Consider the following 20,162-nt stretch of genomic DNA (forward strand, 5'->3'; position numbering starts at 1 on the left):
AAAGTGAACAGTGTGGTATACTGAGAAATAAGGTAAATTTTAGGTTTCTAGGATTCCTCAGGGACTCAGGGAAGGAGAGTTGGGGAGTGACACATAGGCTGTTGGGGAGAGGAGGGCAATAGGAGTGTAGGGAAGATGGGCTCCTGCCACCAGAACCCATGGTGTACTGGAGGACCTGGGTTTCCTACCCCTCTGTCACCCTGGCTGGATTCTGGGCACCCGCTGGGGTCTGGTCCACTCGGAGAAGGGCTGATGGGATCTCTACTCAGTTCGGTTCAGCCTCAGACCCGGAAAAGTCCAAGTGCCAGCCTCAAATTGAGCCTTTCATTGGTTTCCTCTCTGCCCTCCCCCGCCCCCCTGACCTCTGCCCCTTTTGTCGTGCTGTCTGATTGGTTGCCCCGCGTCCGCCGGGCGCCTCATTGGTTCTTCTCCCTCGCCTGCATCCCTGCTCCTGCACTGGTCTCCATCTCCCAGCAGAAGGCGCAGCCATGAATCCGTTATTCGGCCCCAACCTCTTCCTCTTACAGCAGGAGCAGCAGGGCCTGGCAGGGCCGCCTGGGGACCCTCTGGGAAGCGACCACTTCGCCAGGGGAGGGGACGTGCTCCCGTCGCCGCTCGCGTCGCCCTGCCCGGCTTCCTACTCGCCGCCCGGGCCAGGCCCGGCGCCCCCCGCCGCCATGGCCCTCCGAAACGACCTGGGCTCCAACATCAACGTGCTCAAGACCCTGAACCTCCGCTTCCGCTGCTTCCTGGCCAAGGTGCACGAGCTGGAGCGCCGCAACCGGCTGCTGGAGAAGCAGCTGCAGCAGGCGCTGGAGGAGGGTAAGCAGGGCCGGCGGGGCCTGGCTCGACGCGACCAGGCTGTGCAGACCGGCTTTATCAGCCCCATCCGGCCCCTGGGGCTGCCCCTGGGCGCCCGGCCGGCCGCCGTCTGCACTCCGTCGGCGCGGGTGCTGGGTTCGCCTGCGCGCTCGCCAGCCGGCTCCCTCGCGCCCTCCGCCGCCTGCCACTCGTCGCCCTCCACCTGCACGTCCGCCGCCTTCTCCTCGTCGGGCCGCTTCATGCCCGGCACCATCTGGTCCTTCTCGCACGCCCGCCGGCTAGGGCCGGGACTGGAGCCCACGCTGGTGCAGGGGCCTGGCCTGTCGTGGGTGCACCCCGACGGGGTCGGCGTCCAGATAGACACCATCACCCCTGAGATCCGAGCACTCTACAACGTGCTGGCCAAGGTGAAGCGCGAGCGGGACGAGTACAAGCGGAGGTAGGGACCCGTGCCGTTGGGGACAGGGCTCAATGTCCTGCCACACTCAGGGCTAGGACTTGGTGTAGAGAGAAGGGCAGCTGGGGCCCAAGAATCAGAGAGGAGTAAAAGAAGAGTAAAGTTCCTGTTGTGTAAGGAGGAGCTCGGACGTGGATAGACGAAATTGGATTCTGGGAGACTGAATCCACAGAGAATGCAGAAGCCAGACTCGTGACAGGAAGGAGACTAAGCAGAATACTGTAGGGGATTCAGTTTTCTTCTGGCTTGTGTTTCTGTCTCATCTAAATTGCAGTGTTTGGATGTTGGTGTTAACTGGGGGATTTTGTGAGGTGTGAAAGGGTCAAGGGTCTGACAGGTCCTATTTGGGCGGTTATCGCTTATCCCCACCAGTCTCGGTTTTCTGGCAGTTTTGTGATATAAGCTCCACATCCTGATCAGAAGAGGCAAATGATACAGCTTTAATTTGGGTGTCTAAATGAAACTAGAAGGGGGTGGCGAGGAAGGGGCTGTCTGCACACCGTGGATGACCCATCCTGTCACTGTCCAGGGCTTCCCAAAGTGATGTCCATCGAAGCTGGGTACCTGCTCTAGTTTCAAACAAGAGGCTCTGGGAACTTAAGGGCATTGCTTGGAATAGATTTAAAAAAAAAATTGGGAGAAGAAAGAGTAACAGGAATTCCCTAGGGAATGGGGAAGGGATGGTAGTTGTGTAGGGCTAGTAGAAGCTGGGGAGCCTGTGCAAGTGCAGAGCCAAGGGCGGAGGCCGAGTGCACAGAGCCAGCCAGGGGCTGACTAGGAGAAAGTTGGGAACGTGGACACACCCTTCGAGTATGAGGCAGCTAGAGGGCAGGCCCTGTGCATTCTGCAGGGAACCCAGCAGGGTAGCACCAGGGCCCAGGTGAAGGGAAGCCTGTATACCCAGTGGATTCCTCAGAGGGTTGTTAAGCAGCCTGTTCGGACAGGAGCGTGAGCACAACCAGCACTCTAGGCTCTGTGCCCGGATGCCCTGGTTGAGGAGAAAGATGACAGGTCAGAGGGAGGCTTTGGTTTGGGGACCTTCAGGTTTGACCTCTTCATGAACTATTCTGACCCCTTGTTAGGCAGGCCTGGGAATTATCCTTGTAGCTCAGTGTAGCAGAGATCTGTGTCTGGTGGGGACTGGCTGAAAGTTCTGAGAAGTTGCCACTGGGTCTGGGGGTGACCTTCAGGGATCTGTCCGCTGCAGAGCCTAGCAGGTCACAGACCAGCAGGCCTTCTGAGGTCGAGTCTGTCCTCATGCTGGCATCCTTGGTTGTAAGTCCGTAAGCCCCTAAGTGTCTTTGGGAGTCCCAGCTAGCCTAAAAGCATCATTCGGATGCCGCCCAGAACCAGCCTGCCCTTACCGCATCCCCAGCGCCAGCCCCTACAGGAGCTGACTAACACAGTTAGCAGTGCAACATGGCCAGTTCTGGAATACATCCCTAACCACAGGGACAACTGCTGTTCTCAGGGCCATTTTTTTTGTGTGTTTTTAACTGAAAGAGTATTTGTCCTTGGTCCAGCTGTCCAGGGCAGCAAAGAGTTATTCCTTGGGGACTGATGAGCTCATCGCTCTGCAGCAAACTGCTGTGCAGAGGGCCCCACAGCTAGAGTTGTATGGTATGTGACACTGGCAGTTACTCATTCTTCCACCCCACATCCCCTGCCCTCCTTCTGTTCTCTTTATAGCAACAGTGTAGCTCCTTTCTGTAGCCTGGAAGGCCTGGGCATAGCTTATGCACTAAACTGGGAAGGAGCTGAGGCCTCCTGGGTTAGATTTTCAGTTCCCTTGCCTTGTGTGACCTTGGGTGGTTCTCTTTTCTCACTTCAGTTTTTCCGATATAGGAATGGCCCCTGCTTCCTCACTTCACTCAAGGATACCTTTTATTTGGAAGCTCTCTTCCAAATAAATGCTTGGTAAATGTAGAAATACATGGAAATTGCTCAAATCCTACCCATGTTAAGGGAACCTTATAAGTGAGCCCAGATGTGAATGGAGATCAAGATGAACCTATTTGTGGGCAAGTATGGCTGGAGTACCAATAGACTTCTAGTGAGCTTCCAGAGGATTTCTTTTCAGATTTTTTTACCCTGTAAGATTTTATTAATCCTTATATAACTTCCTTACTTAAGCTTCTACCTGAATTTGTTGAGTTCACTGTCAAACAGTGTTTCCTACTCTTCCTGATGCATCGTGTCCAGGGTCCTTGTCCCCTGGTCAGTCTTGCTTTCTTCCTCCAGGTACTCATGGACTCCAGGGTCATGAAGGTACCACATCCCATGCCGTCATGTCATAGATGAAGAAAACAAGGCCAGGAAAGATAAAGGTCTTATCTAAGGAAATACAGAGGGTGCCAAAAAAATGTATACACATTTTAAGAAAGGAAAAAAGCTATTAAAATTGTAATACTCAATATATACCGATAACAAAAGATGAATACAAGTCACGTTTGACGTCTGCAATTACAGGAGGTGCTCAAAGTGGTTGCCGTCAGCGTCAGGACACTTCTGATTACGGCGAGCTACTGCTTGAGCAACGGTGACCAAAGTGTCCATGTGCATACATTTTTTTGGCACCCCTGGTATATAACCTGATGCCACTAGGCCCTTCACTGGCCCGAGTCTGAATGAGAAGGCCAGAGCAACAGGGAGAAGGACATAGAGCAGCAGGGAAAGGTGGGCAGGGAGCCCAGAAGGCCAGGCGCCGGGCTGTGTGGTGAGCCAGCAGGGTGGTGATGGGCTGGCTGCCTTCTCCCTGCCCAGCCGGGAGGGGCAGCTGTGGTGATGGGGAGGAGTTATTATTAGGAATACTGCAGTGCGGATGTGAGTGAGAAACAGGAGGACTAGGGGAGACGACGATACTGGAGGGAGCGATGGGAGAGAAGATGGAGGGAAGGGGAAGACAGGATTGGATCCTGTTCTCTTGGGTTTTCACTTTCTTGCTGTCTTCTTTGCTATTTCCTAACTGCCTTGCTTATATTGAAGTTTCTTGGTACAGTTCCCCTCCTTTCTCAGACTGAGAAGCCTTTCCAGAATGTGGCAAGAAGTGACAGGCTATAAGAGTGGGGTCTGAGAAGTTCTGCTATTCCAGCCCACCTTGCAGGGTCCAGTGTTGCCCCCACCACTAGTCTTCCACCTCTGCTGTAACTGAACATGCACCGGCTTTACCACCGACTACCCTGTGTGACAAGCCCAGCCCTGGGACAGAGACCCTGCCTGTGGCTGAGAGTGTCTGTTAGCCTACTTGTGGTCTGAGTCTGCATTCCGCATCCCAGGAGATGATGCCTCTGGTTCTCACCCACCAGATTCATGAGGCACTTTTTCATACTCCAGTTTCCCTTTCCCCCTGGGTTCGGGTACCTAGGGATCTGCTTTCCACTACATTATGCCTCCGGGCCAGCCCTGTCACTTCTCTCCGGTTCACTTAGTGGGGCTCTGGGTGGGCGGTTTCTGGAGCTTGTGGGGATGGACTTTGAGTGTCTCCTCCTGGCTCTTGAGCAACTCTGTTGATGCGGTGTGTGTCCTGCAGCTGCTTTTACAGGGTTAAATGGTACCACACGAGGCAGGGCCGCAGGCTAGAGGAGCTCTGTTCTGGTGCAGGCAGGAGGCGGGACCGGATCTGTGCCACTGAAGGTGGGAGACTGGGCCGGGTGGGCCTGGTGGTGTGGTGTGGGCAGGACGTGGGGAATGAGGCCAGCCAGACAGCTGGTTGGGCTGGGGCCTGAGCGGGACGGGCACTGTGAAGGACTAGAGCAGCCGCAGTTGCTCTTAAATATAGTTGCTGGTGCGTGGCCCAGAGGTTCCGGGCAGGCCGCCGGGGAGCTTGGCACTGGCCCAGCAGCGTGGAGCCGCCCGACAGCTGCAGCGGGCCGCCGCCTGGCCAGCCGGACATTCCTGCCCACTGCTCCTCCCCATCTAGGGAACCAGACCCAGGGGCTGAGGCCTGAGCCAGACAGGTGGGGAACTGGGAGCTGCAGGGGCAGATAAGGACTCTGCACCCATAGGGCTCTCTTTCCCTTCCCATGGCTGCCAGGTGGGAAGAGGAGTACACAGTGCGGATACAGCTGCAGGAGCGAGTGAATGAGCTCCAGGAGGTGAGGGCGCCCCACTGCCTGTGCTCCCCTCCGTTCCCCCCTGTCGCCCCTCCGCCCTGGCTCCCTGTCCCTCTTTGTCTTGACCCTCCTCCCGCACTGGCAGTACCACTAATGTCAGCCTGGTTTTCTGCCTGGCTGCAGGAAGCCCAGGAGGCGGATGCCTGCCAAGAGGAGCTGGCGATGAAGGTGGAGCAGTTGAAAGCTGAGCTAGTGGTCTTCAAGGGGCTCATGAGCAATGTGAGTGCAGCCACCGCACCCCTCACACGTCCCCTGCGGGCTCATCCCACAGGCTACCTGCAACCAGGCACAGCAGGCCTTTCCAGTTGTGGCCTGTTCATTTCCTGTCCACTGCCCCTCACCGCACTTTGCTGTGCTTCCCGTTTTTTTCCCTTGCCACCTTCTAATGCAAGAGAAAAAGGAGGAACACAAGTCCCGGTGTTGTGTTTGAGAGGCAGCATACCTCCATCCTCACCCGTCACTTAAGAACACAGATCCCAGCTCTGCAACTTGCTGGCAGTGTGGCCTTGGGCACATTCCCTTCCTGCCCCGCCTCTATGTCCTCTGGTGGAATGGATGGGATGATAAGGCATGTGCTTTGCAGAATCATTAGGAAGATCATAGTATATTGAGGACTATGCTAGCTAAGTACTAAGTAGGACCTACTTAGTACTAAATAAGTGGTAGCTATTGTTATCCTTATTACACTACCTTCTCCACTCTTGTAACTCCCAGTAGACTCGCCTTCTCTCTGGGAACATCAGTTCTAGGAGAACCCCACCCCCACCCACTGCACCACCACCACATGTCCCAGGCACTGGGCCATGCCCTCCAGGGGCTCCCTGTTGGGCCCAGGAGCCAGTTGCAGGAGCCCAGTGTATGAGCTGAGTGCTGTGGAGAAGGCACCCACCCAGGAGAAGGGATGCATCATGGGGGAGGCGACGGTGACGTGTGACTGGAAGGATGGGGAAGATCTTGCCAGGGCCCTTTTGTGGAGTGTGGGTGCTGCCGCCTCACTGCTCCATGTGTTCCCTGCACAGAATCTGACGGAGCTGGACACGAAGATCCAGGAGAAGGCCATGAAGGTGGACATGGACATCTGCCGCCGTATTGACATCACTGCCAAGCTCTGTGACGTGGCTCAGCAGCGCAACTGTGAGGACATGATCCACATGTTCCAGGTGAGGGCAGGGGGCCGGCCTTGGCCACGTCCCGCCCACTCCTGCCGGTGCCCGAGTGCCTCAGGGGAGGGTCCAGTCCGGGCAGGCCAAGAACCATCTGGCATCCCTGGCCTGGAGCCAGGCCCGGCGTTGTCCTCCTCGGGGGACTCATATTGGCAACTGGGGCCCTCAGTGGGACTAGCTGGGGGGCAAGGAACAGCCTGTGATGAGAAGTTTTGAAGCTGTTTCTAACGCCATCTCTCCCCTCCCTCTCTCCTCTGTCTGCTTCCTCTCCTCTCTCTTCCTCTTATCTTCTCTTGCTTTCTCCACAGAAGAAACTGGTTAGTTTTGCTCTCACGCAAGCTTGTTAATGTCCCAGTCCCAGTTTCTAAACTACCCAGGCCTTCGGCCATCGGTTCTGACCCGCCGGGCTTTTCAGCGCAGATTTCTTCTCTTTCTCGTTCCCCTGCTCTTCCCCCTTTTTTCTTTCTTCTCTGCTCTGCTTCCTCTGTTTCTATCCCTTTTCCTTCTGGCTTTCCAGATCTGGATATGTGACTGAGGTTCTTCTTTGTGGACACTGTATCCTCCTCCTTGCAGCCTAAAACTTTCTTTTTCATTCCGTCATTTCATGAGAAAGAAGTTCTCTTTTTTTAGAAAAAAAAAAAATCCTTGTTAGCCGTTGTATACATCTTAACGGGGCCACAGGCCGTTTCTCTCCTATCTCGCTGCTCTGTTTTCTGTTTCTTTTTCTTTCCTCTGGGTCTGCAGTCCTGTCCCGTCTGTGTCTGTCTGCCTGTCCCTTGGTAACTCTGGTGTTTCTGTTCCTGTCATTGTAACTGTATCTTCTCTCTCTGTCCACCCCGCCCTTCTGCTGGTTCCCGCTTCTCCTGCCCGCCCTGCCCACCCGCCCTTTTTCCTCATGCACCCGGCCTCGTCTCTGTAGTCTCTGCACTTGTCTCCCATTAAGGTCCCATCCATGGGGGGGCGGAAGCGGGAGCGCAAGGCTGCCATCGAGGACACCTCCCTGTCGGAGAGTGACGGGCCCCGCCAGCCCGATGGGGATGAGGAGGAGAGCACAGCCCTCAGCATCAACGAGGAGATGCAGCGTATGCTCAACCAGCTGTGAGTCCCGCAGGCCCATCCTCAGCAGCCCCCCAGAGGCCGGAGCTCCCCCACCAGTCCCCTCCACCAGGAGGAAGGCCCCACTCTCCTTGACACACGGGCTCCCTGTCTCTAGGAGGGAGTATGATTTTGAGGACGACTGTGACAGCCTGACTTGGGAGGAGACTGAGGAGACCCTACTGCTTTGGGAGGATTTCTCAGGCTATGCCATGGCAGCCGCAGAGGCCCAGGGAGAGGTAACCACCCCTCCCGGCCTCAGGGCCCTCCAGCTCTACCTCTCCAGCTCGCTGCCCGGTCTCCTCCCCTCCCTGCTGTTTTCCCTCTGTGGCCATCATCCTTTACCTGCCTCTCCCTTTCTCCTTTAACCTTTTTCTTGTCTTTCTCCAGTTTCTTTTAACCTGACTTTCTCTCTCTCTCTCTTCCCCCCTCTCTCCCTTCTCTCCCTCTCCCTCCTTGGCCCTGTGGAATGCACCCATCCCACCCCTTCCTGTTGTCACCCCACCCCCCTCCCCCATCCTTGGGTCCTTTCCTATTCCAGCAGCAGGAAGACAGTTTGGAGAAGGTGATTAAAGATACAGAGTCCCTGTTCAAAACCCGGGAGAAGGAATATCAGGAAACCATTGACCAGATAGAGGTAAGGACATGAATGGAAGCCGGAGAGCACAGGTTCCCAGTGGGTTGTGAGTGGTTGTGAGTGGGGTGACACTAGGCCTTCCCCTTTCCTTTGAGGGGGAGGAGTGATCACCCAGCTGTTGTACTTCTGGTGAATTCTTAAGATCTCAGGCTCTGGAGGGAGGCAGACAGATGTAGGTTCAATTCTTAGCTCTGTCACTTAATTGCTACTACTCTAACTTTCCTTTTTTAAAAAATCTTTTATTTATTTTAAGTGTGTTTTTCCAGGACCCATCAGCTCCAAGTCAAGTCGCTATTCCAATCTAGTTGTGGAGGGCGCAGCTCACAGTGGCCCATGTGGGGATCAAACTGGCAACCTTGTTTTTAAGAGCATCGTGCTCTAACCAGCTGAGCTATCCAGCCGCCCCAACTACTACTCTAACTTTAAACTAGCTTTTTATTCTCAGTGAGCCTGTTTCTTTATTTGCAAAGTGGGACTCTTAATAATACGTCCCTCGGGGCGGCTGGTTAGCTCAGTTGGTTAGAGCGCGGTGCTCTTAACTACAAGGATGCTGGTTTCATCCCCACATGGGCCACTGTGAGCTGCGCCCTCCACAACTAGATTGGAACAGCGACTTGACTTGGAGCTGATGGGTCCTAGAAAAACACACTTAAATAAATAAAAGTTAAGAGAAAAAAAAAGAAAAACCCAAAAACCTCCCTCATAGGGTTGTTTGAAGACTGAATGAACTAATGCAATGAGAACTTAGGACAGTGTCTCTTACAGTAAGCGTACCATATGGAAATGTATTATTATTATTATTATTATTATTCAGTACTATAGCAGAGTTCCTTCAGATGTGGACTTAAACTTTGCTGCTTCTTCCACTCAGCCTTTGAGCTAATGGAGGAATCTCCATTCTTATTCGCTAGCCTTGAGAAACCTAGAGATGGCAAGTGGAACTTGTGCTTTAACTTCAACTCTAGGCCTTTAGGGGCTTCAGGAAGCAGTTGTGGCACCCACCCAGGTCGTAGGGAACTTTGGGGAGAGGGTTGGAGGTGATTCCTGTGAGCCCTCCTCCCTGTGTGAGGGGTCCTTTCCTGAGCACTCTGACCGGAGATGAGGCAGGTGGGCCGCTGTAACTTCTCTTCAAGCCCACGTGGCATATTTATACTCACTCCTACTGCTCGCCCACATCAAATGGTCCTGCTCCTCTGCTTTTGTTTTGCCCAGGCAGACAGATGCTAAGTTTTACAGGCACAGCCAGATGTGTGCTGCTAGCTGAGGAGATGAGCAGGGAGAACTGATCTCCACTTTCCCATTTACACTTGGATCTCTGTCTCCTCTCTGTGCTCCCCCCACCCCTTACCTGACTCCTGCCTCCCTCTTCTGGATGGTGGATTTAAGGTCTGATATTTTCACTGTACCTTCAACCAAGTAGGGGCCTGGGAGCCCCAATCTGGGGCTGCACCTCTGCCTCATTCTTCCCCTGGACCAGAAGGGCCTACTTTAAAACACGATGTGAAAAGAGAAGAAAATCTGAAAGGAAACATGCTTTTTAAGATGTTTTTAAGTCATCCAATTCCTCTTCTCTCCCAGGATAATGACATTAGGAGAAATGTTAGGAGAGCTGACATGGTGGCTTTGGGTGCAGTGTTGCTCCTGGTGACCCATCTGGGGACCCCAAGTCCCTTTATCTTCGTGACCTTTGACCTGTCAGGGTCAGTGCGATGCAGGCGAGGACCATAAGCCATTATTGGATGGTCAAGCCAAGGCCCAGCGTCAAGGCTGGGAGGGAATTCTTGCTCCCTACCTCCTTTCCTGTCTCCATCTATTCCCAGCCTTACCCCACCCCTCTGCTCAACCAGTGTCTGCAGTTTCCGCATAGGTTGTTGTGGGTATCTCCTAATGTGTGATCATCTCCTTACCTCAGTCCTGCTTGAAATGGGTGAATTAAGGGGGACACACAAATATGCAGAGACAGCTGGTGGCAATCCTAGCCTTATATTTTGATACAATGTATTCAGTTCATTTCCTTCTTCCCTGTCATGCTGAGTGATGGGCTCCAGAACCCAGCCCCCTCCACTTTCCTGAGGTGGAGAAATTGGGGCATAAGTGGCAGCCGGTCTGAAGAAGAGCTGGTGGCATCTTATTTTCTTCCTAGATGGAACAGTCAACACGTCTTGCTCCCTGGCTCACTGCTGTGGGACCCCAGCTGGAATTCTAGCTCTGGAACCAGGGCTGCCATTCGAGACATACCCACCCAGGCCACCCTCATCCCACAGGTCACTCTCATGACCATCTTTTTCGTCTGGTCCTGTGACCCACTTCTTTCTCTGAGTTCCCATCCTTTAATGCCCAGTTCAGATTAGGTATGGGTGTTTCCTCTGCCCGGTTCAGATTATTCATTTCCTGCGCTTTCTCTGCTCTCAGGCACTCAAGCAAATCTCTAAGCGTTTCATTCTGCGTCCCCTTCGGCCCCTGTCCTTTGTACCCAAAACAAAGAGAGGCAGCAGATTGTTTCTGGCCCAGATTTTTTTCTGCACCACCTCTCAGCTCTGCCTCAATGCCTGTGGCACAGAATTGGGCCCTGGGAGGGAGACTGTATTTCCTTGATTCCAAGCCCCACGTTTTTTCACATACAACATTTAAATTGGGATACATCTTAAAACCAGTAGGACATTCAGTATGGCAGGCGGTCTTTCTTTTAGTCTCTGAAATGGCTTACAAATGACAAAGTAATAGAGAGAAAACATGGTAAGAGAATTGAGCCCCTTTCAACGGTGCAGACAGGTGTCCTCCTTTGTGCCGTGAGTCTTGTAGATACTTCATCAAGTTCATTCATTCATTTCTCATCCAGGTGCCTCGCACGCACACACAGAGATGAATGAGGCCTCTGGCCAGCCATTCCAGGAGCTCTCAGTTTAGTGAGGGGCACAGACTGGGTGTGGAATTATAGGGGGAGTGAGGGATGAGCCAGGCCATGTGCGAAGCCCAGGGAGGGAGCAAGGCCATCCGCAGATGGTGCCCCGAGCTCGTCTGTCCTCACCCTCCTGCCCCCACGAACATTCCTTTCCAACATTCCTTTTCCTTGTTGCTCTCACCAGTCTGTTGAAAGAATGCAGGCCTGGGGCAGAAAACCTTTGCATTCCTCTGTAGCTGTCAGGAAAACTAGAAGGAACGATAGTATATTGCGGGCCTTCTGCGTTGATCTGATTTCTTTTTAAATCTGAGCCCTCAGCCGTGGCTGCTGGGGTCCCGTGCCTGGCGGTGCTCTTAGCATGTTCACCTCCTGGGGGTTGGGAGAAGGGGCACTGCTGACCCGACGGCCCTGCCCTGCCCCTGCCACAGCTGGAGCTGGCCACGGCCAAGAACGATATGAACCGGCACCTGCACGAGTACATGGAGATGTGCAGCATGAAGCGGGGCTTGGACGTGCAGATGGAGACCTGCCGCCGGCTCATCACCCAGTCTGGAGACCGGTAAGGGCCTCCCCTAGAATGTGGGCCGCTGCCCACCTTCCTCCACACCTCCCTCCAAAGGGTGCCTGCAGAGGGAGGGGTGGACCGGAGCCCCTTGGCAGGCAAGCATGGAAGCCCCCTGCAGTGACTCAGTCACATCTGGATGTAGGCTGTCATTGGCAGTCACCTGGGATGTGTGGCCCAGCCCGACAGCCTTTTCTCCCTCAGCAGTTGGATGCCCATCCGTGGCTGGGCAGCTGAAACCCCCCAATGCCACCTTCGCCGGTGGTTCCCCTGGTTACAGGGAGCTAAAAACTGGAATAGAAGGGTCATAGGGGCAGATTTTTATGTAAGTCAGGACCATGGTTCATGCATTTGACCATGTGAATTACACGTCCACAAAAAAGTAAATTTTAAAAAAAGTTACAAAAATACTACACAGAGACATGAAGCTAGGGCCATCGGGTCAGTGCAGTTGGGCTCAGGCAGCATCTTTCATACTTCAGAGATTTCAGGTATTTCAGAACTCAGCCTCCCAAAGTTCCCAAGATAAAGAGGGGACGTCTCCCCCATCAGGAGTTGGGGGAGGTTTCCTTCTCTCCCTACTCCCTCGCCCTGTACCCACCCTCCTGCCCTTGCCTGAGATGCCATTCACCTGCCTGCCAGAGAATAAGGTCAAGAGAGGGGGATGCCAGCCTCTTCAGGACTCCTGCCTGCCCCAAGGTGACAACTGGTATTTTTTTCTAGAAAGTCTCCTGCTTTCACTGCGGTCCCGCTTAGCGACCCGCCGCCACCGCCAAGCGAGACTGAGGAGTCCGATCGAGATGTCTCATCTGATAGCTCCATGAGATAGGGACCTGCCTCGGGTTTCCCTGGGTTCCCACCCTGACGGGAATGCACCTCAGCAGAGGGGGGTTCACAGAAAGGGAACTTGATTTGTCCTGCTGTATCAAGCCTGGCCCCTGGGGACAGGGCTGCTCCTCCCTCGGGCTTCATCCCTTGGTCTTTGGCCTCTCCAGTGTTCTAGGATGTCTGGAGTGAGGCTTGGCCTGCCCTTCCCGGGCAACTCACACCACAGCTGGGGCTTTCCTGCCTTCATGCGTGCGTGTCTGCTATTCCCTGTCTTTAAAATGCTGCCAGCACGATCGTGGCCCCATAACTTCTCCATTGAATATGGAATGTGATTGTCAATGTTCTTCCCACCTCTCTGGCCTGGAGTACCAGTGCTAACTGGGCCACGCACTGGTATGACGTGGGCTAGGCTGGAAGTTGCGTGGCTTGTGCAGCACATGCAGTGGGAGAGGGTTCCCTCTGTGTTGCAGCCAGAGGGAAGTGTGACTGGGAAGGGCCATCTGTTCTCCCTCTTTGTCTGATGCTCCCGTCACTTGCCCGTGGATAGCGGTGATGTGACTGTGACCCCTTGTGGAAGTGCCATGCAGTGAAGGGGCCTCAGTGCCTTTGTCTACGAGGCTTCTGGGTCTGACGGTCCAGTATCGTGGAGGGAGACGGAAGCTCTTGCTTGTCTCGTCACCACTGAGCAACACAGAAAAAGGTGAAACTGCGTGCACACAGGTGTGTGCGTGCGTAAGTACCAGCTGAAGACGTGCCTCTTTTGTGTCTGTCATACACAAGACCAACAGGCTAAGATGTCTCGAACTTGGAAAACCTTGGAGAAATTGGGGAGACATGAATGAGGAGACCTCAGCATAACTGCCTGGGGGAGGCTGTGTTGAGCTGTTTGAATGGAATCTCTAAGAATGAAATTGGCAATGTTTATTGAACTTGTGTCGTTGTTTCAAGCATCTCTGTGGCAGCTACATAATCCTGAGGCACTAGTTTTCATCTCCATCTTACAAATACCAAGTGCAAAGTGAGGCGTGGGGAGTTTTAACTTGCCCAGAGCCTCACATGGCAGAACCAGGGTCTCAATCCAGGTAGTGGGCACCAACGCTGTGCTACCCTGAGCCCATGTGCCTCACCCAGAGGATGGGAAGTCATCCTAACACCGCCCCGAAAGCGTAAGTGGGCGTGACCCTTATGTTCCAGATTTGCTGTATGTAGTGCGTCCTGCTTATTGGGTGAGATTCTCAGTGTGTATACCGCCGACCCAATCTGGGCTGGAATATGGTGAGAAAAAGGCCTGGTCCTCTGAAGTGGCCATGTTGTGCGATAGCCAAAGCGAGAGTCTGGGCACACATTTCTAAGGAATGCTTTCCGTTAGGCCAGCTCTAAACCTACCATGGAGGTTAAGCCTAGTTGGGGTAAGGAAAGCCCTTCTTTGGACTCTTAAGAGCTGTTTTACCCTGGTACCAGCCCAGCTTCCCTCCCCTTCATTCTAGACCCTGGAATAAGACAAAGCAAAAAGTTGGCTGGGTACAGTGAACTTTATTGATGGTGCATGACAAGGTTGGGCTCCCGCAGCCCCTCCCCGTTAGGGGGTCTGGGATGGAGACGCGGTCAGGAGATTCTCAGTGTGTTGGGGGATCAATTTGGGAAAAGGACTCCCCAGTAGTTGAGGGCTTCTCTTCCTCTTGCTGGGGCTGGTGGTCCAGGGGGCTCTTACTCCTTGGAGGCCATGTAGGCCATGAGGTCCACCACTCTGTTGCTGTAGCCAAATTCATTGTCATACCTGGAAAGAGATGAGGAGTTAAGGGCTATTTTTCTGGGCTAGCCACCAGAGGGCGCCAGACCCATAATCAGATTTTTAAACATTGTCCCTCTGTGCTCCTCCCTCCCCGCCCTGCCCCGCCCAGCCCCATACCAGGAAATGAGCTTGACAAAGTGGTCGTTGAGGGCAATGCCAGCCCCAGCATCAAAGGTGGAAGAGTGGGTATCACTATTAAAGTCGCAGGAAACAACCTGGGGAAAGGAAAAGAAGGCCATGCATGGGAACCCAGTCTTGCTGAGTTGAGCTGTGTGGACACCAAGCTCCCTGTCCTGTCAGTACCTGGTCCTCAGTGTAGCCTAGGATGCCCTTGAGGGGGCCGTCCGATGCCTGCTTCACCACTTTCTTGATGTCATCGTATTTGGCCTAACAAGGTAAAAACAACATGGTTATTCAAGTTCCAATCTTGCCACCATTTTACCAGAGACAAGCCCTCAGCCCACCAAGCTGTTCCAACCCATACTTACAGCTTTTTCCAGGCGGCAGGTCAGATCCACAACCGACACATTGGGGGTAGGGACACGGAAGGCCATGCCAGTGAGCTTTCTATAGACAGGGAAGTGGGGTCAGTACCAGCTCCTGGTTCCCCAGGTCCCCGGGGCAGAAAAGCAGCACAAAGCCTCACCCATTCAGCTCAGGGATGACTTTGCCCACAGCCTTAGCAGCGCCAGTAGAAGCAGGGATAATGTTCTGGGCAGCCCCTCGGCCATCACGCCACAGCTTCCCAGAGGGACCATCCACGGTCTTCTGGGTGGCAGTGATGGCATGGACTGTGGTCTGGAAACATGGAGGAGGGAGTGATGGCTCTGCATATTGTTCATCACCCACCCTTCAACCTCCCTCCTCACCTTTGGGAGAAATTAAGAGATGCAGTGACCTAAGCCAATCCCAAGGAACCCAAATACTCCACAGCCCCCATACCCCAGGGCTATGCTCTAAGGAGGGCAGAGGAGCCAGTCCTGGGTGAGAAATGAACGTGCTCTTGTCACTTTCCCCATCACTCTTACCATGAGTCCCTCCACGATGCCGAAGTTATCATGGATGACCTTGGCCAGGGGGGCCAAGCAGTTGGTGGTACAGGACGCATTGCTGAAAAGTGGGAGGCAAGTCAGGGGCATGTCCCTCCCGTAACACAGTACTATCCGACAGCTTCACCCCCCTCTGCCATGCTCACCTGACAATCTTGAGGGACTTGTCATACTTCTCATGGTTCACACCCATCACAAACATGGGGGCATCCGCAGAAGGGGCAGAGATGATGACCCTCTTGGCTCCACCCTTCAAGTGGGCCTGCAGCAAAGGAGTTACAGATAGACCCAGGCTCTGCCTTTCCTGGTCTAAGGCAGCTTCCCCTGAAGCCCACGGTCAATTCCCGTTAGCTGTAGCCTCCCTGCCACTCACCCCTGCCTTCTCCAAGGTAGTGAAGACCCCAGTGGACTCCACAACATACTCAGCACCAGCATCACCCCATTTGATGTTGGCGGGATCTCGCCTAGAAAGGAAGACAAGACAAAGTTCAGGACACGAGGTACCATGTATCCAAGGTGGCCACCCCATCCTAACACCCATGCCAAAGTAAATTTCTCTCTATTCTGTCTTCCGCACTCACTCCTGGAAGATGGTAATGGACTTTCCATTGATGACAAGCTTCCCATTCTCAGCCTTGACTGTGCCTTTGAACTTGCCATGGGTGGAATCATACTGGAACATGTAGACCTGGAGGGACAAGTGAGGGCATCAGAGGGCTGCACATCAGCCAGCCTCTGCTTCCCACACCAGCAGGACGGGCAACACTCACCATGTAGTTGAGGTCAATGAAGGGATCATTGATGGCAACAATATCTACTTTGCCAGAGTTAAAAGCAGCCCTGGTGACCAGGCGTCCAATACGGCCAAATCTGAGGGAGTGAAGAGGTGAGAGGGCATAAGGAGGGAGTCGAGAATTCTGGGTATGTAAGTAGCCTGTGGCCCACTCATCCTTTCCGAGGGGAGATGGTACTTCCCTGCCATCAGAAAGCCCCCAAAATGGCTAATTTACCTTCCTCCAGCAACTCTGCCAGGTCACCCTGGCTTTACAGCATGGCCACAAAGTGAAGGCTCCTATCCCGCCCAAGAGGTGATTAGGCTCAAAGAGTTGTCCAACCCCCTAGTCATCTGAAATCTTTCAAGAAGTGACAGTGTGGGGCACTGCTACTGCCACCCCCACTCTGTGCCCGGAAAATGCTTGCTCCTGTCCGGCCCAGCTTTAGGCTACACATCCTAGGCAGCGAAGGCTAGTACAGTCAGCATCACCAAGCTCAAAGGGCAAGAGCAAAGGTCAGCAGTTAACTGGCCAGAGAAAGCCCATTCCAAGTCCCTCCTACAAAAGGGAAGGTGACCGGGGAAATGACTCATTTCTCAACCCTCTAATTCCAAGGTTCTAACTGTTAAGCTACGTGTCCTCCCTAACTCTCTTCCAAAAATCAGGAACAGGAGAAACAGATGTGTGTGGGGGGAAGGAGGTAGAAGAGCAGAAGCCAGGCCTCCAGCTGCAGAAAGGTCAGGTGCTATATTTAACGCCCGACTAGGGTAGAGTTGGGATCTGGTTTCTGGAAGATGGACTGGGGAGAAGGGCAGGGTTCCCAAGGCTCCTGGACACCTAATCTTCCCAGTGACCTTTACAGTGTGGCCCTTAGGGTGGGGTCAGCTCTAGGCATGGATGGAAGGAAGGAACTTCCTCTGAGGAGAGATGATGTGGAGGGGCTGTTGCTACCGGAGCCATTTTATGGTAGAAAATCTCTAACTACCATGACTCAGCTCCCCCAGCATGGCATTAAGCACCAGCTACCACACCTCCACGGAAAGAAAAAAACACAGAGGACACCCATAATGCCAGGTTTGTGATTCATCAGAGAATCAGCTAGGAAAAGCATCATCCCCAAGGGAAATCTGGCTGACGGGTTAAAGATGGTCTGAGTTCCGAAGTCCAGTTCTTTGAAGAGCAGCCTGGGAAAGCCTTGCCTCACCAGGTTTACGGAATAAAGGCGACTCCACCCCACTGAGGCAGGAGGAGGATTAGTCAAAGGCAAGGAAGGAGGAAGACTGGAGAGCTAAGGTAGGTTTCCTAACGGCGGTTCATTCATTTCCTTCCCAGTTGCAACATGGCGGCTGGGTTACGCAAAGGTGCCCTCCCAGCCGCGTGAGCTCACAGCGGTGCCTCCAGCATCCCCCAGTTGTGCGGCCAGGTGGGGACGAAGGAGGCTGGGGGGAGGGGAGCACTCCTCTTCAGCACGTGACCCCGAAGGGCGCGAAAGGAAAACCCCAGCTAGGGGACTGAGGGGATGGGGTCCAAAGCCAGAACTGGGGACTATGCTGCTTATCTGCGGTGGTTAGAGGACACGAGGTTCTCCGAGCTCCACCAGGTCTGAGCTCTGACCTTGAGTTCTCCTTGGGGGGCGGTACAATCATTCCTCCACGTCCCCCCAGCGCTTGCAGAGGTCCTGGAAGGACAAGACCTGCAGACGCAATTGGGGGGCACCCACCCCTAACTCACCCGTTCACTCCGACCTTCACCATCGTGTCTCAGGGTCGTGCTGCGGAAAAGAAGGGTGAGCATCAGAGGGCCGGGCGCGAGACGGCGGGAGTGCGGCCCTCTCCCTCCCTCCCCTCCCCCCGGCCACCATCCCTTCCCGGCGCCTCCGCACGTCCCGCTCAGTCGCTGCTCTGTGGCGCCAGACGCCCGGCAGACCCCGCTCGGCAGACCCCTGCGGCGTCCCTGGCCCCCGCGCGCCCCTGGCCTCTTCGGAACGTCCCCTAACCCTTCGTGGCGCTTGCCTGCTTTTACCTGGTACTGCGCAGGAAGACGCGGCTGTCTGTCGAACGGGAGGAGCAGAGAGCGCAGGGGGGTGGCTGCAGTCGCAATTTATAAGAACGGGGCGCGGCGGGGCCATGAGTGACGCGGCCGCCTCCCGCCTGTTCGCCCAGTCCCAGCCCAAGGGCGCGGAGGCCTGAGCTACGTGCGCCCGTAAATCGCCGAGTAGCCGGGACCCTCTTTTTTCTTTTGGACCCACCTGGATCTTGGGCCGTTCACGCCCCACGCGTGTGGGCTAGGGACTGAGAAGGGGAGGGGACTGAGCGTGACCTTAGGGAGGAAATGATGGGTGGTGGTGCCGAGGACGTGCCTGTGGGCATGCCGGAGACGATGGACTCGAGGATCGGGGCTGTGGGGAGAACCGAGGACTTCCAGGAGCCAGAGGAGTTAATGTTGCCGCACGGATGAAACGGGAGGACTGCGAGCTGGTGGGATGGGGAATTGGAGCCGGAGCCCCGGGCGGCGGGCGGCTGCACGCCGCCACTTCGTTCCCTTTCTTTCAAAGGATGAGAGGCAGGAAGGCTGAGGGACTTCTCGAGATTTTTCGGTAGTGACACAGGAACAGCAGAGAAAAAGGCCGGGGAGGGGCCATTGGGCCTCTTGCCGGGCCCTTCTCTGCCCCCCTTCTTCCTCCCCATCCCCTGGCTCCTGGCCTCTCTGGGCTGGGGGCCTGGGCCGGGCACGGCAGAGGGGCCTGGAGGGGCCGGAGGTTGAGAAGGAGGTTTCTGCACTGAAGGTCAAGCTGTCCTGCAGCTCGGCCTGGAGACCTGATAATTGGGGCAACAAGCCGCCTTTTGTGCACCGGAGGCTGTCCCCCCAGGTCTGGCTGAGGCCCCAGAGGGAGGATGGGATCACTGCTGGGAGCCTCCCACAAAGTCGCTCCTGGGAAACCTGAGGGCTGCGCCGCTTCGGCTGGGAGACAATGCCCCTTTCATCCCCCTTCAGCTCAGGGCAGAGCGCCGGACGTGAGGGAGGAAGTCCCTCCCCATCCTGGGACGTGCTGGCCGGCCCGGTAGCCAGGGACTCCCCTTCACTGGCTGTGCCCAGGGCATGTTGGGGGCAGGGTGAGGAGTCCAGAAGAAAAGGCTGGGCCCCATGGTGGTGCACACACAGGCCCCCAGCCCCTTCCCACACATGAGGTAGAGGAAGTGATCCATTCCTCTCCCAGGGGGTCAGGAACCCCGTCTCTGCCAGGTTTTGGATCTTTAGATGGAGGGCTGCTGGTTCTGAGCACTTGAAAGGAATGAGGATTTAGAAGGGGGTGGGGCAAAATGGACATTGCCCATCAGCAGGTGCCGGGGGATGGGCAATCTGGGGCCTCTGCTGGCCCAGCGTAACCTGATGCCAACCCCCTTTTCTAGCTGAAAAGTCTGTGGCTAAGTTTAGCTGGTGATAACCTTTGCTTAAAAGGCAGAGAGCACACTGTCCTGCACCCCGACTCCAACCTATCCCTTCCCTTTCTGGAATTGCCCTCGTTCCTCGGGGCTCCAAGCCAAGGCTGTGCATGTGTTGGGCAGCCATCTGCATGGTTGGTGTCCAGGCTTTTTATAAACAGCAAGAGTAGGCCTAGAGAGCATCAAATGAGAAGAGGCGGGAAGCCCACACTGCAGAGAGGCTGGGGCAGTGTGGGAGACACAGCTGCTGCTGTTCATTCCTGCTCAGGCTCCGCCAGGACCGTTAATCCCGGCCCGACAAGGGCGTTAGGAGCCCCTCCATGCTCCTGCACTACCCAAGCGTGTGTCTGAGGCATCCGCTTTGCCTCATGCCTGTCATTTTTCATTACTGTTTTCTGTCAAAAAAAGAGGGGGGGAGTTCAGTGTCCACAGAGCACTACTAACCAGTCTGCTGTTGTCATGACAGCAAAGAAACCAGAGTTGTCATGACAGCAGGCTCACTGCCTCCTGTTCCAGGTGACTCAGCA

At 54.8% G+C, this 20,162-nt stretch overlaps 2 protein-coding genes across 6 annotated transcripts; one reads left to right on the forward strand and one right to left on the reverse strand.

Moving 5' to 3' along the window:
- The first annotated feature begins 446 nt into the window (after nucleotides 1-446).
- On the forward strand, nucleotides 447-13,507 carry IFFO1 (intermediate filament family orphan 1). Of its 5 annotated transcripts, none has more exons than XM_074326142.1 (9): nucleotides 447-1,261; nucleotides 5,313-5,373; nucleotides 5,515-5,610; nucleotides 6,411-6,551; nucleotides 7,474-7,652; nucleotides 7,768-7,888; nucleotides 8,191-8,286; nucleotides 11,617-11,747; nucleotides 12,478-13,507. In XM_074326142.1, the coding sequence occupies exons 1-9, from the start codon at nucleotides 489-491 to the stop codon at nucleotides 12,572-12,574; spliced, it is 1,695 nt and encodes a 564-aa protein (XP_074182243.1). In that variant the 5' UTR covers nucleotides 447-488; the 3' UTR covers nucleotides 12,575-13,507. The 5 variants fall into 5 exon arrangements, with proteins under 5 accessions (XP_074182243.1, XP_019609939.2, XP_074182242.1 ...); XM_019754380.2 differs by having other exon boundaries at nucleotides 449-1,261; nucleotides 12,474-13,507; XM_074326141.1 differs by having other exon boundaries at nucleotides 449-1,261; nucleotides 8,194-8,286; nucleotides 12,474-13,507.
- Nucleotides 13,508-14,091: 584 nt separating this feature from the next.
- On the reverse strand, nucleotides 14,092-18,334 carry GAPDH (glyceraldehyde-3-phosphate dehydrogenase). The gene is made up of 12 exons (XM_019754389.2): nucleotides 18,215-18,334; nucleotides 17,924-17,963; nucleotides 16,190-16,289; nucleotides 16,001-16,107; nucleotides 15,793-15,883; nucleotides 15,566-15,681; nucleotides 15,399-15,480; nucleotides 15,017-15,168; nucleotides 14,859-14,937; nucleotides 14,674-14,757; nucleotides 14,488-14,585; nucleotides 14,092-14,355 (listed from the first exon to the last, which is right to left on the reverse strand). Exons 2-12 carry the CDS (start codon nucleotides 17,944-17,946, stop codon nucleotides 14,286-14,288), a joined length of 1,002 nt encoding a protein of 333 aa, XP_019609948.1. The 5' UTR covers nucleotides 17,947-17,963; nucleotides 18,215-18,334; the 3' UTR covers nucleotides 14,092-14,285.
- Between the last annotated feature and the right edge of the window lie 1,828 nt (nucleotides 18,335-20,162).

The sequence above is a fragment of the Rhinolophus sinicus genome, linkage group LG02, assembly GCF_036562045.2.
Source record: "Rhinolophus sinicus isolate RSC01 linkage group LG02, ASM3656204v1, whole genome shotgun sequence".
Lineage (NCBI taxonomy): Eukaryota > Metazoa > Chordata > Mammalia > Chiroptera > Rhinolophidae > Rhinolophus > Rhinolophus sinicus.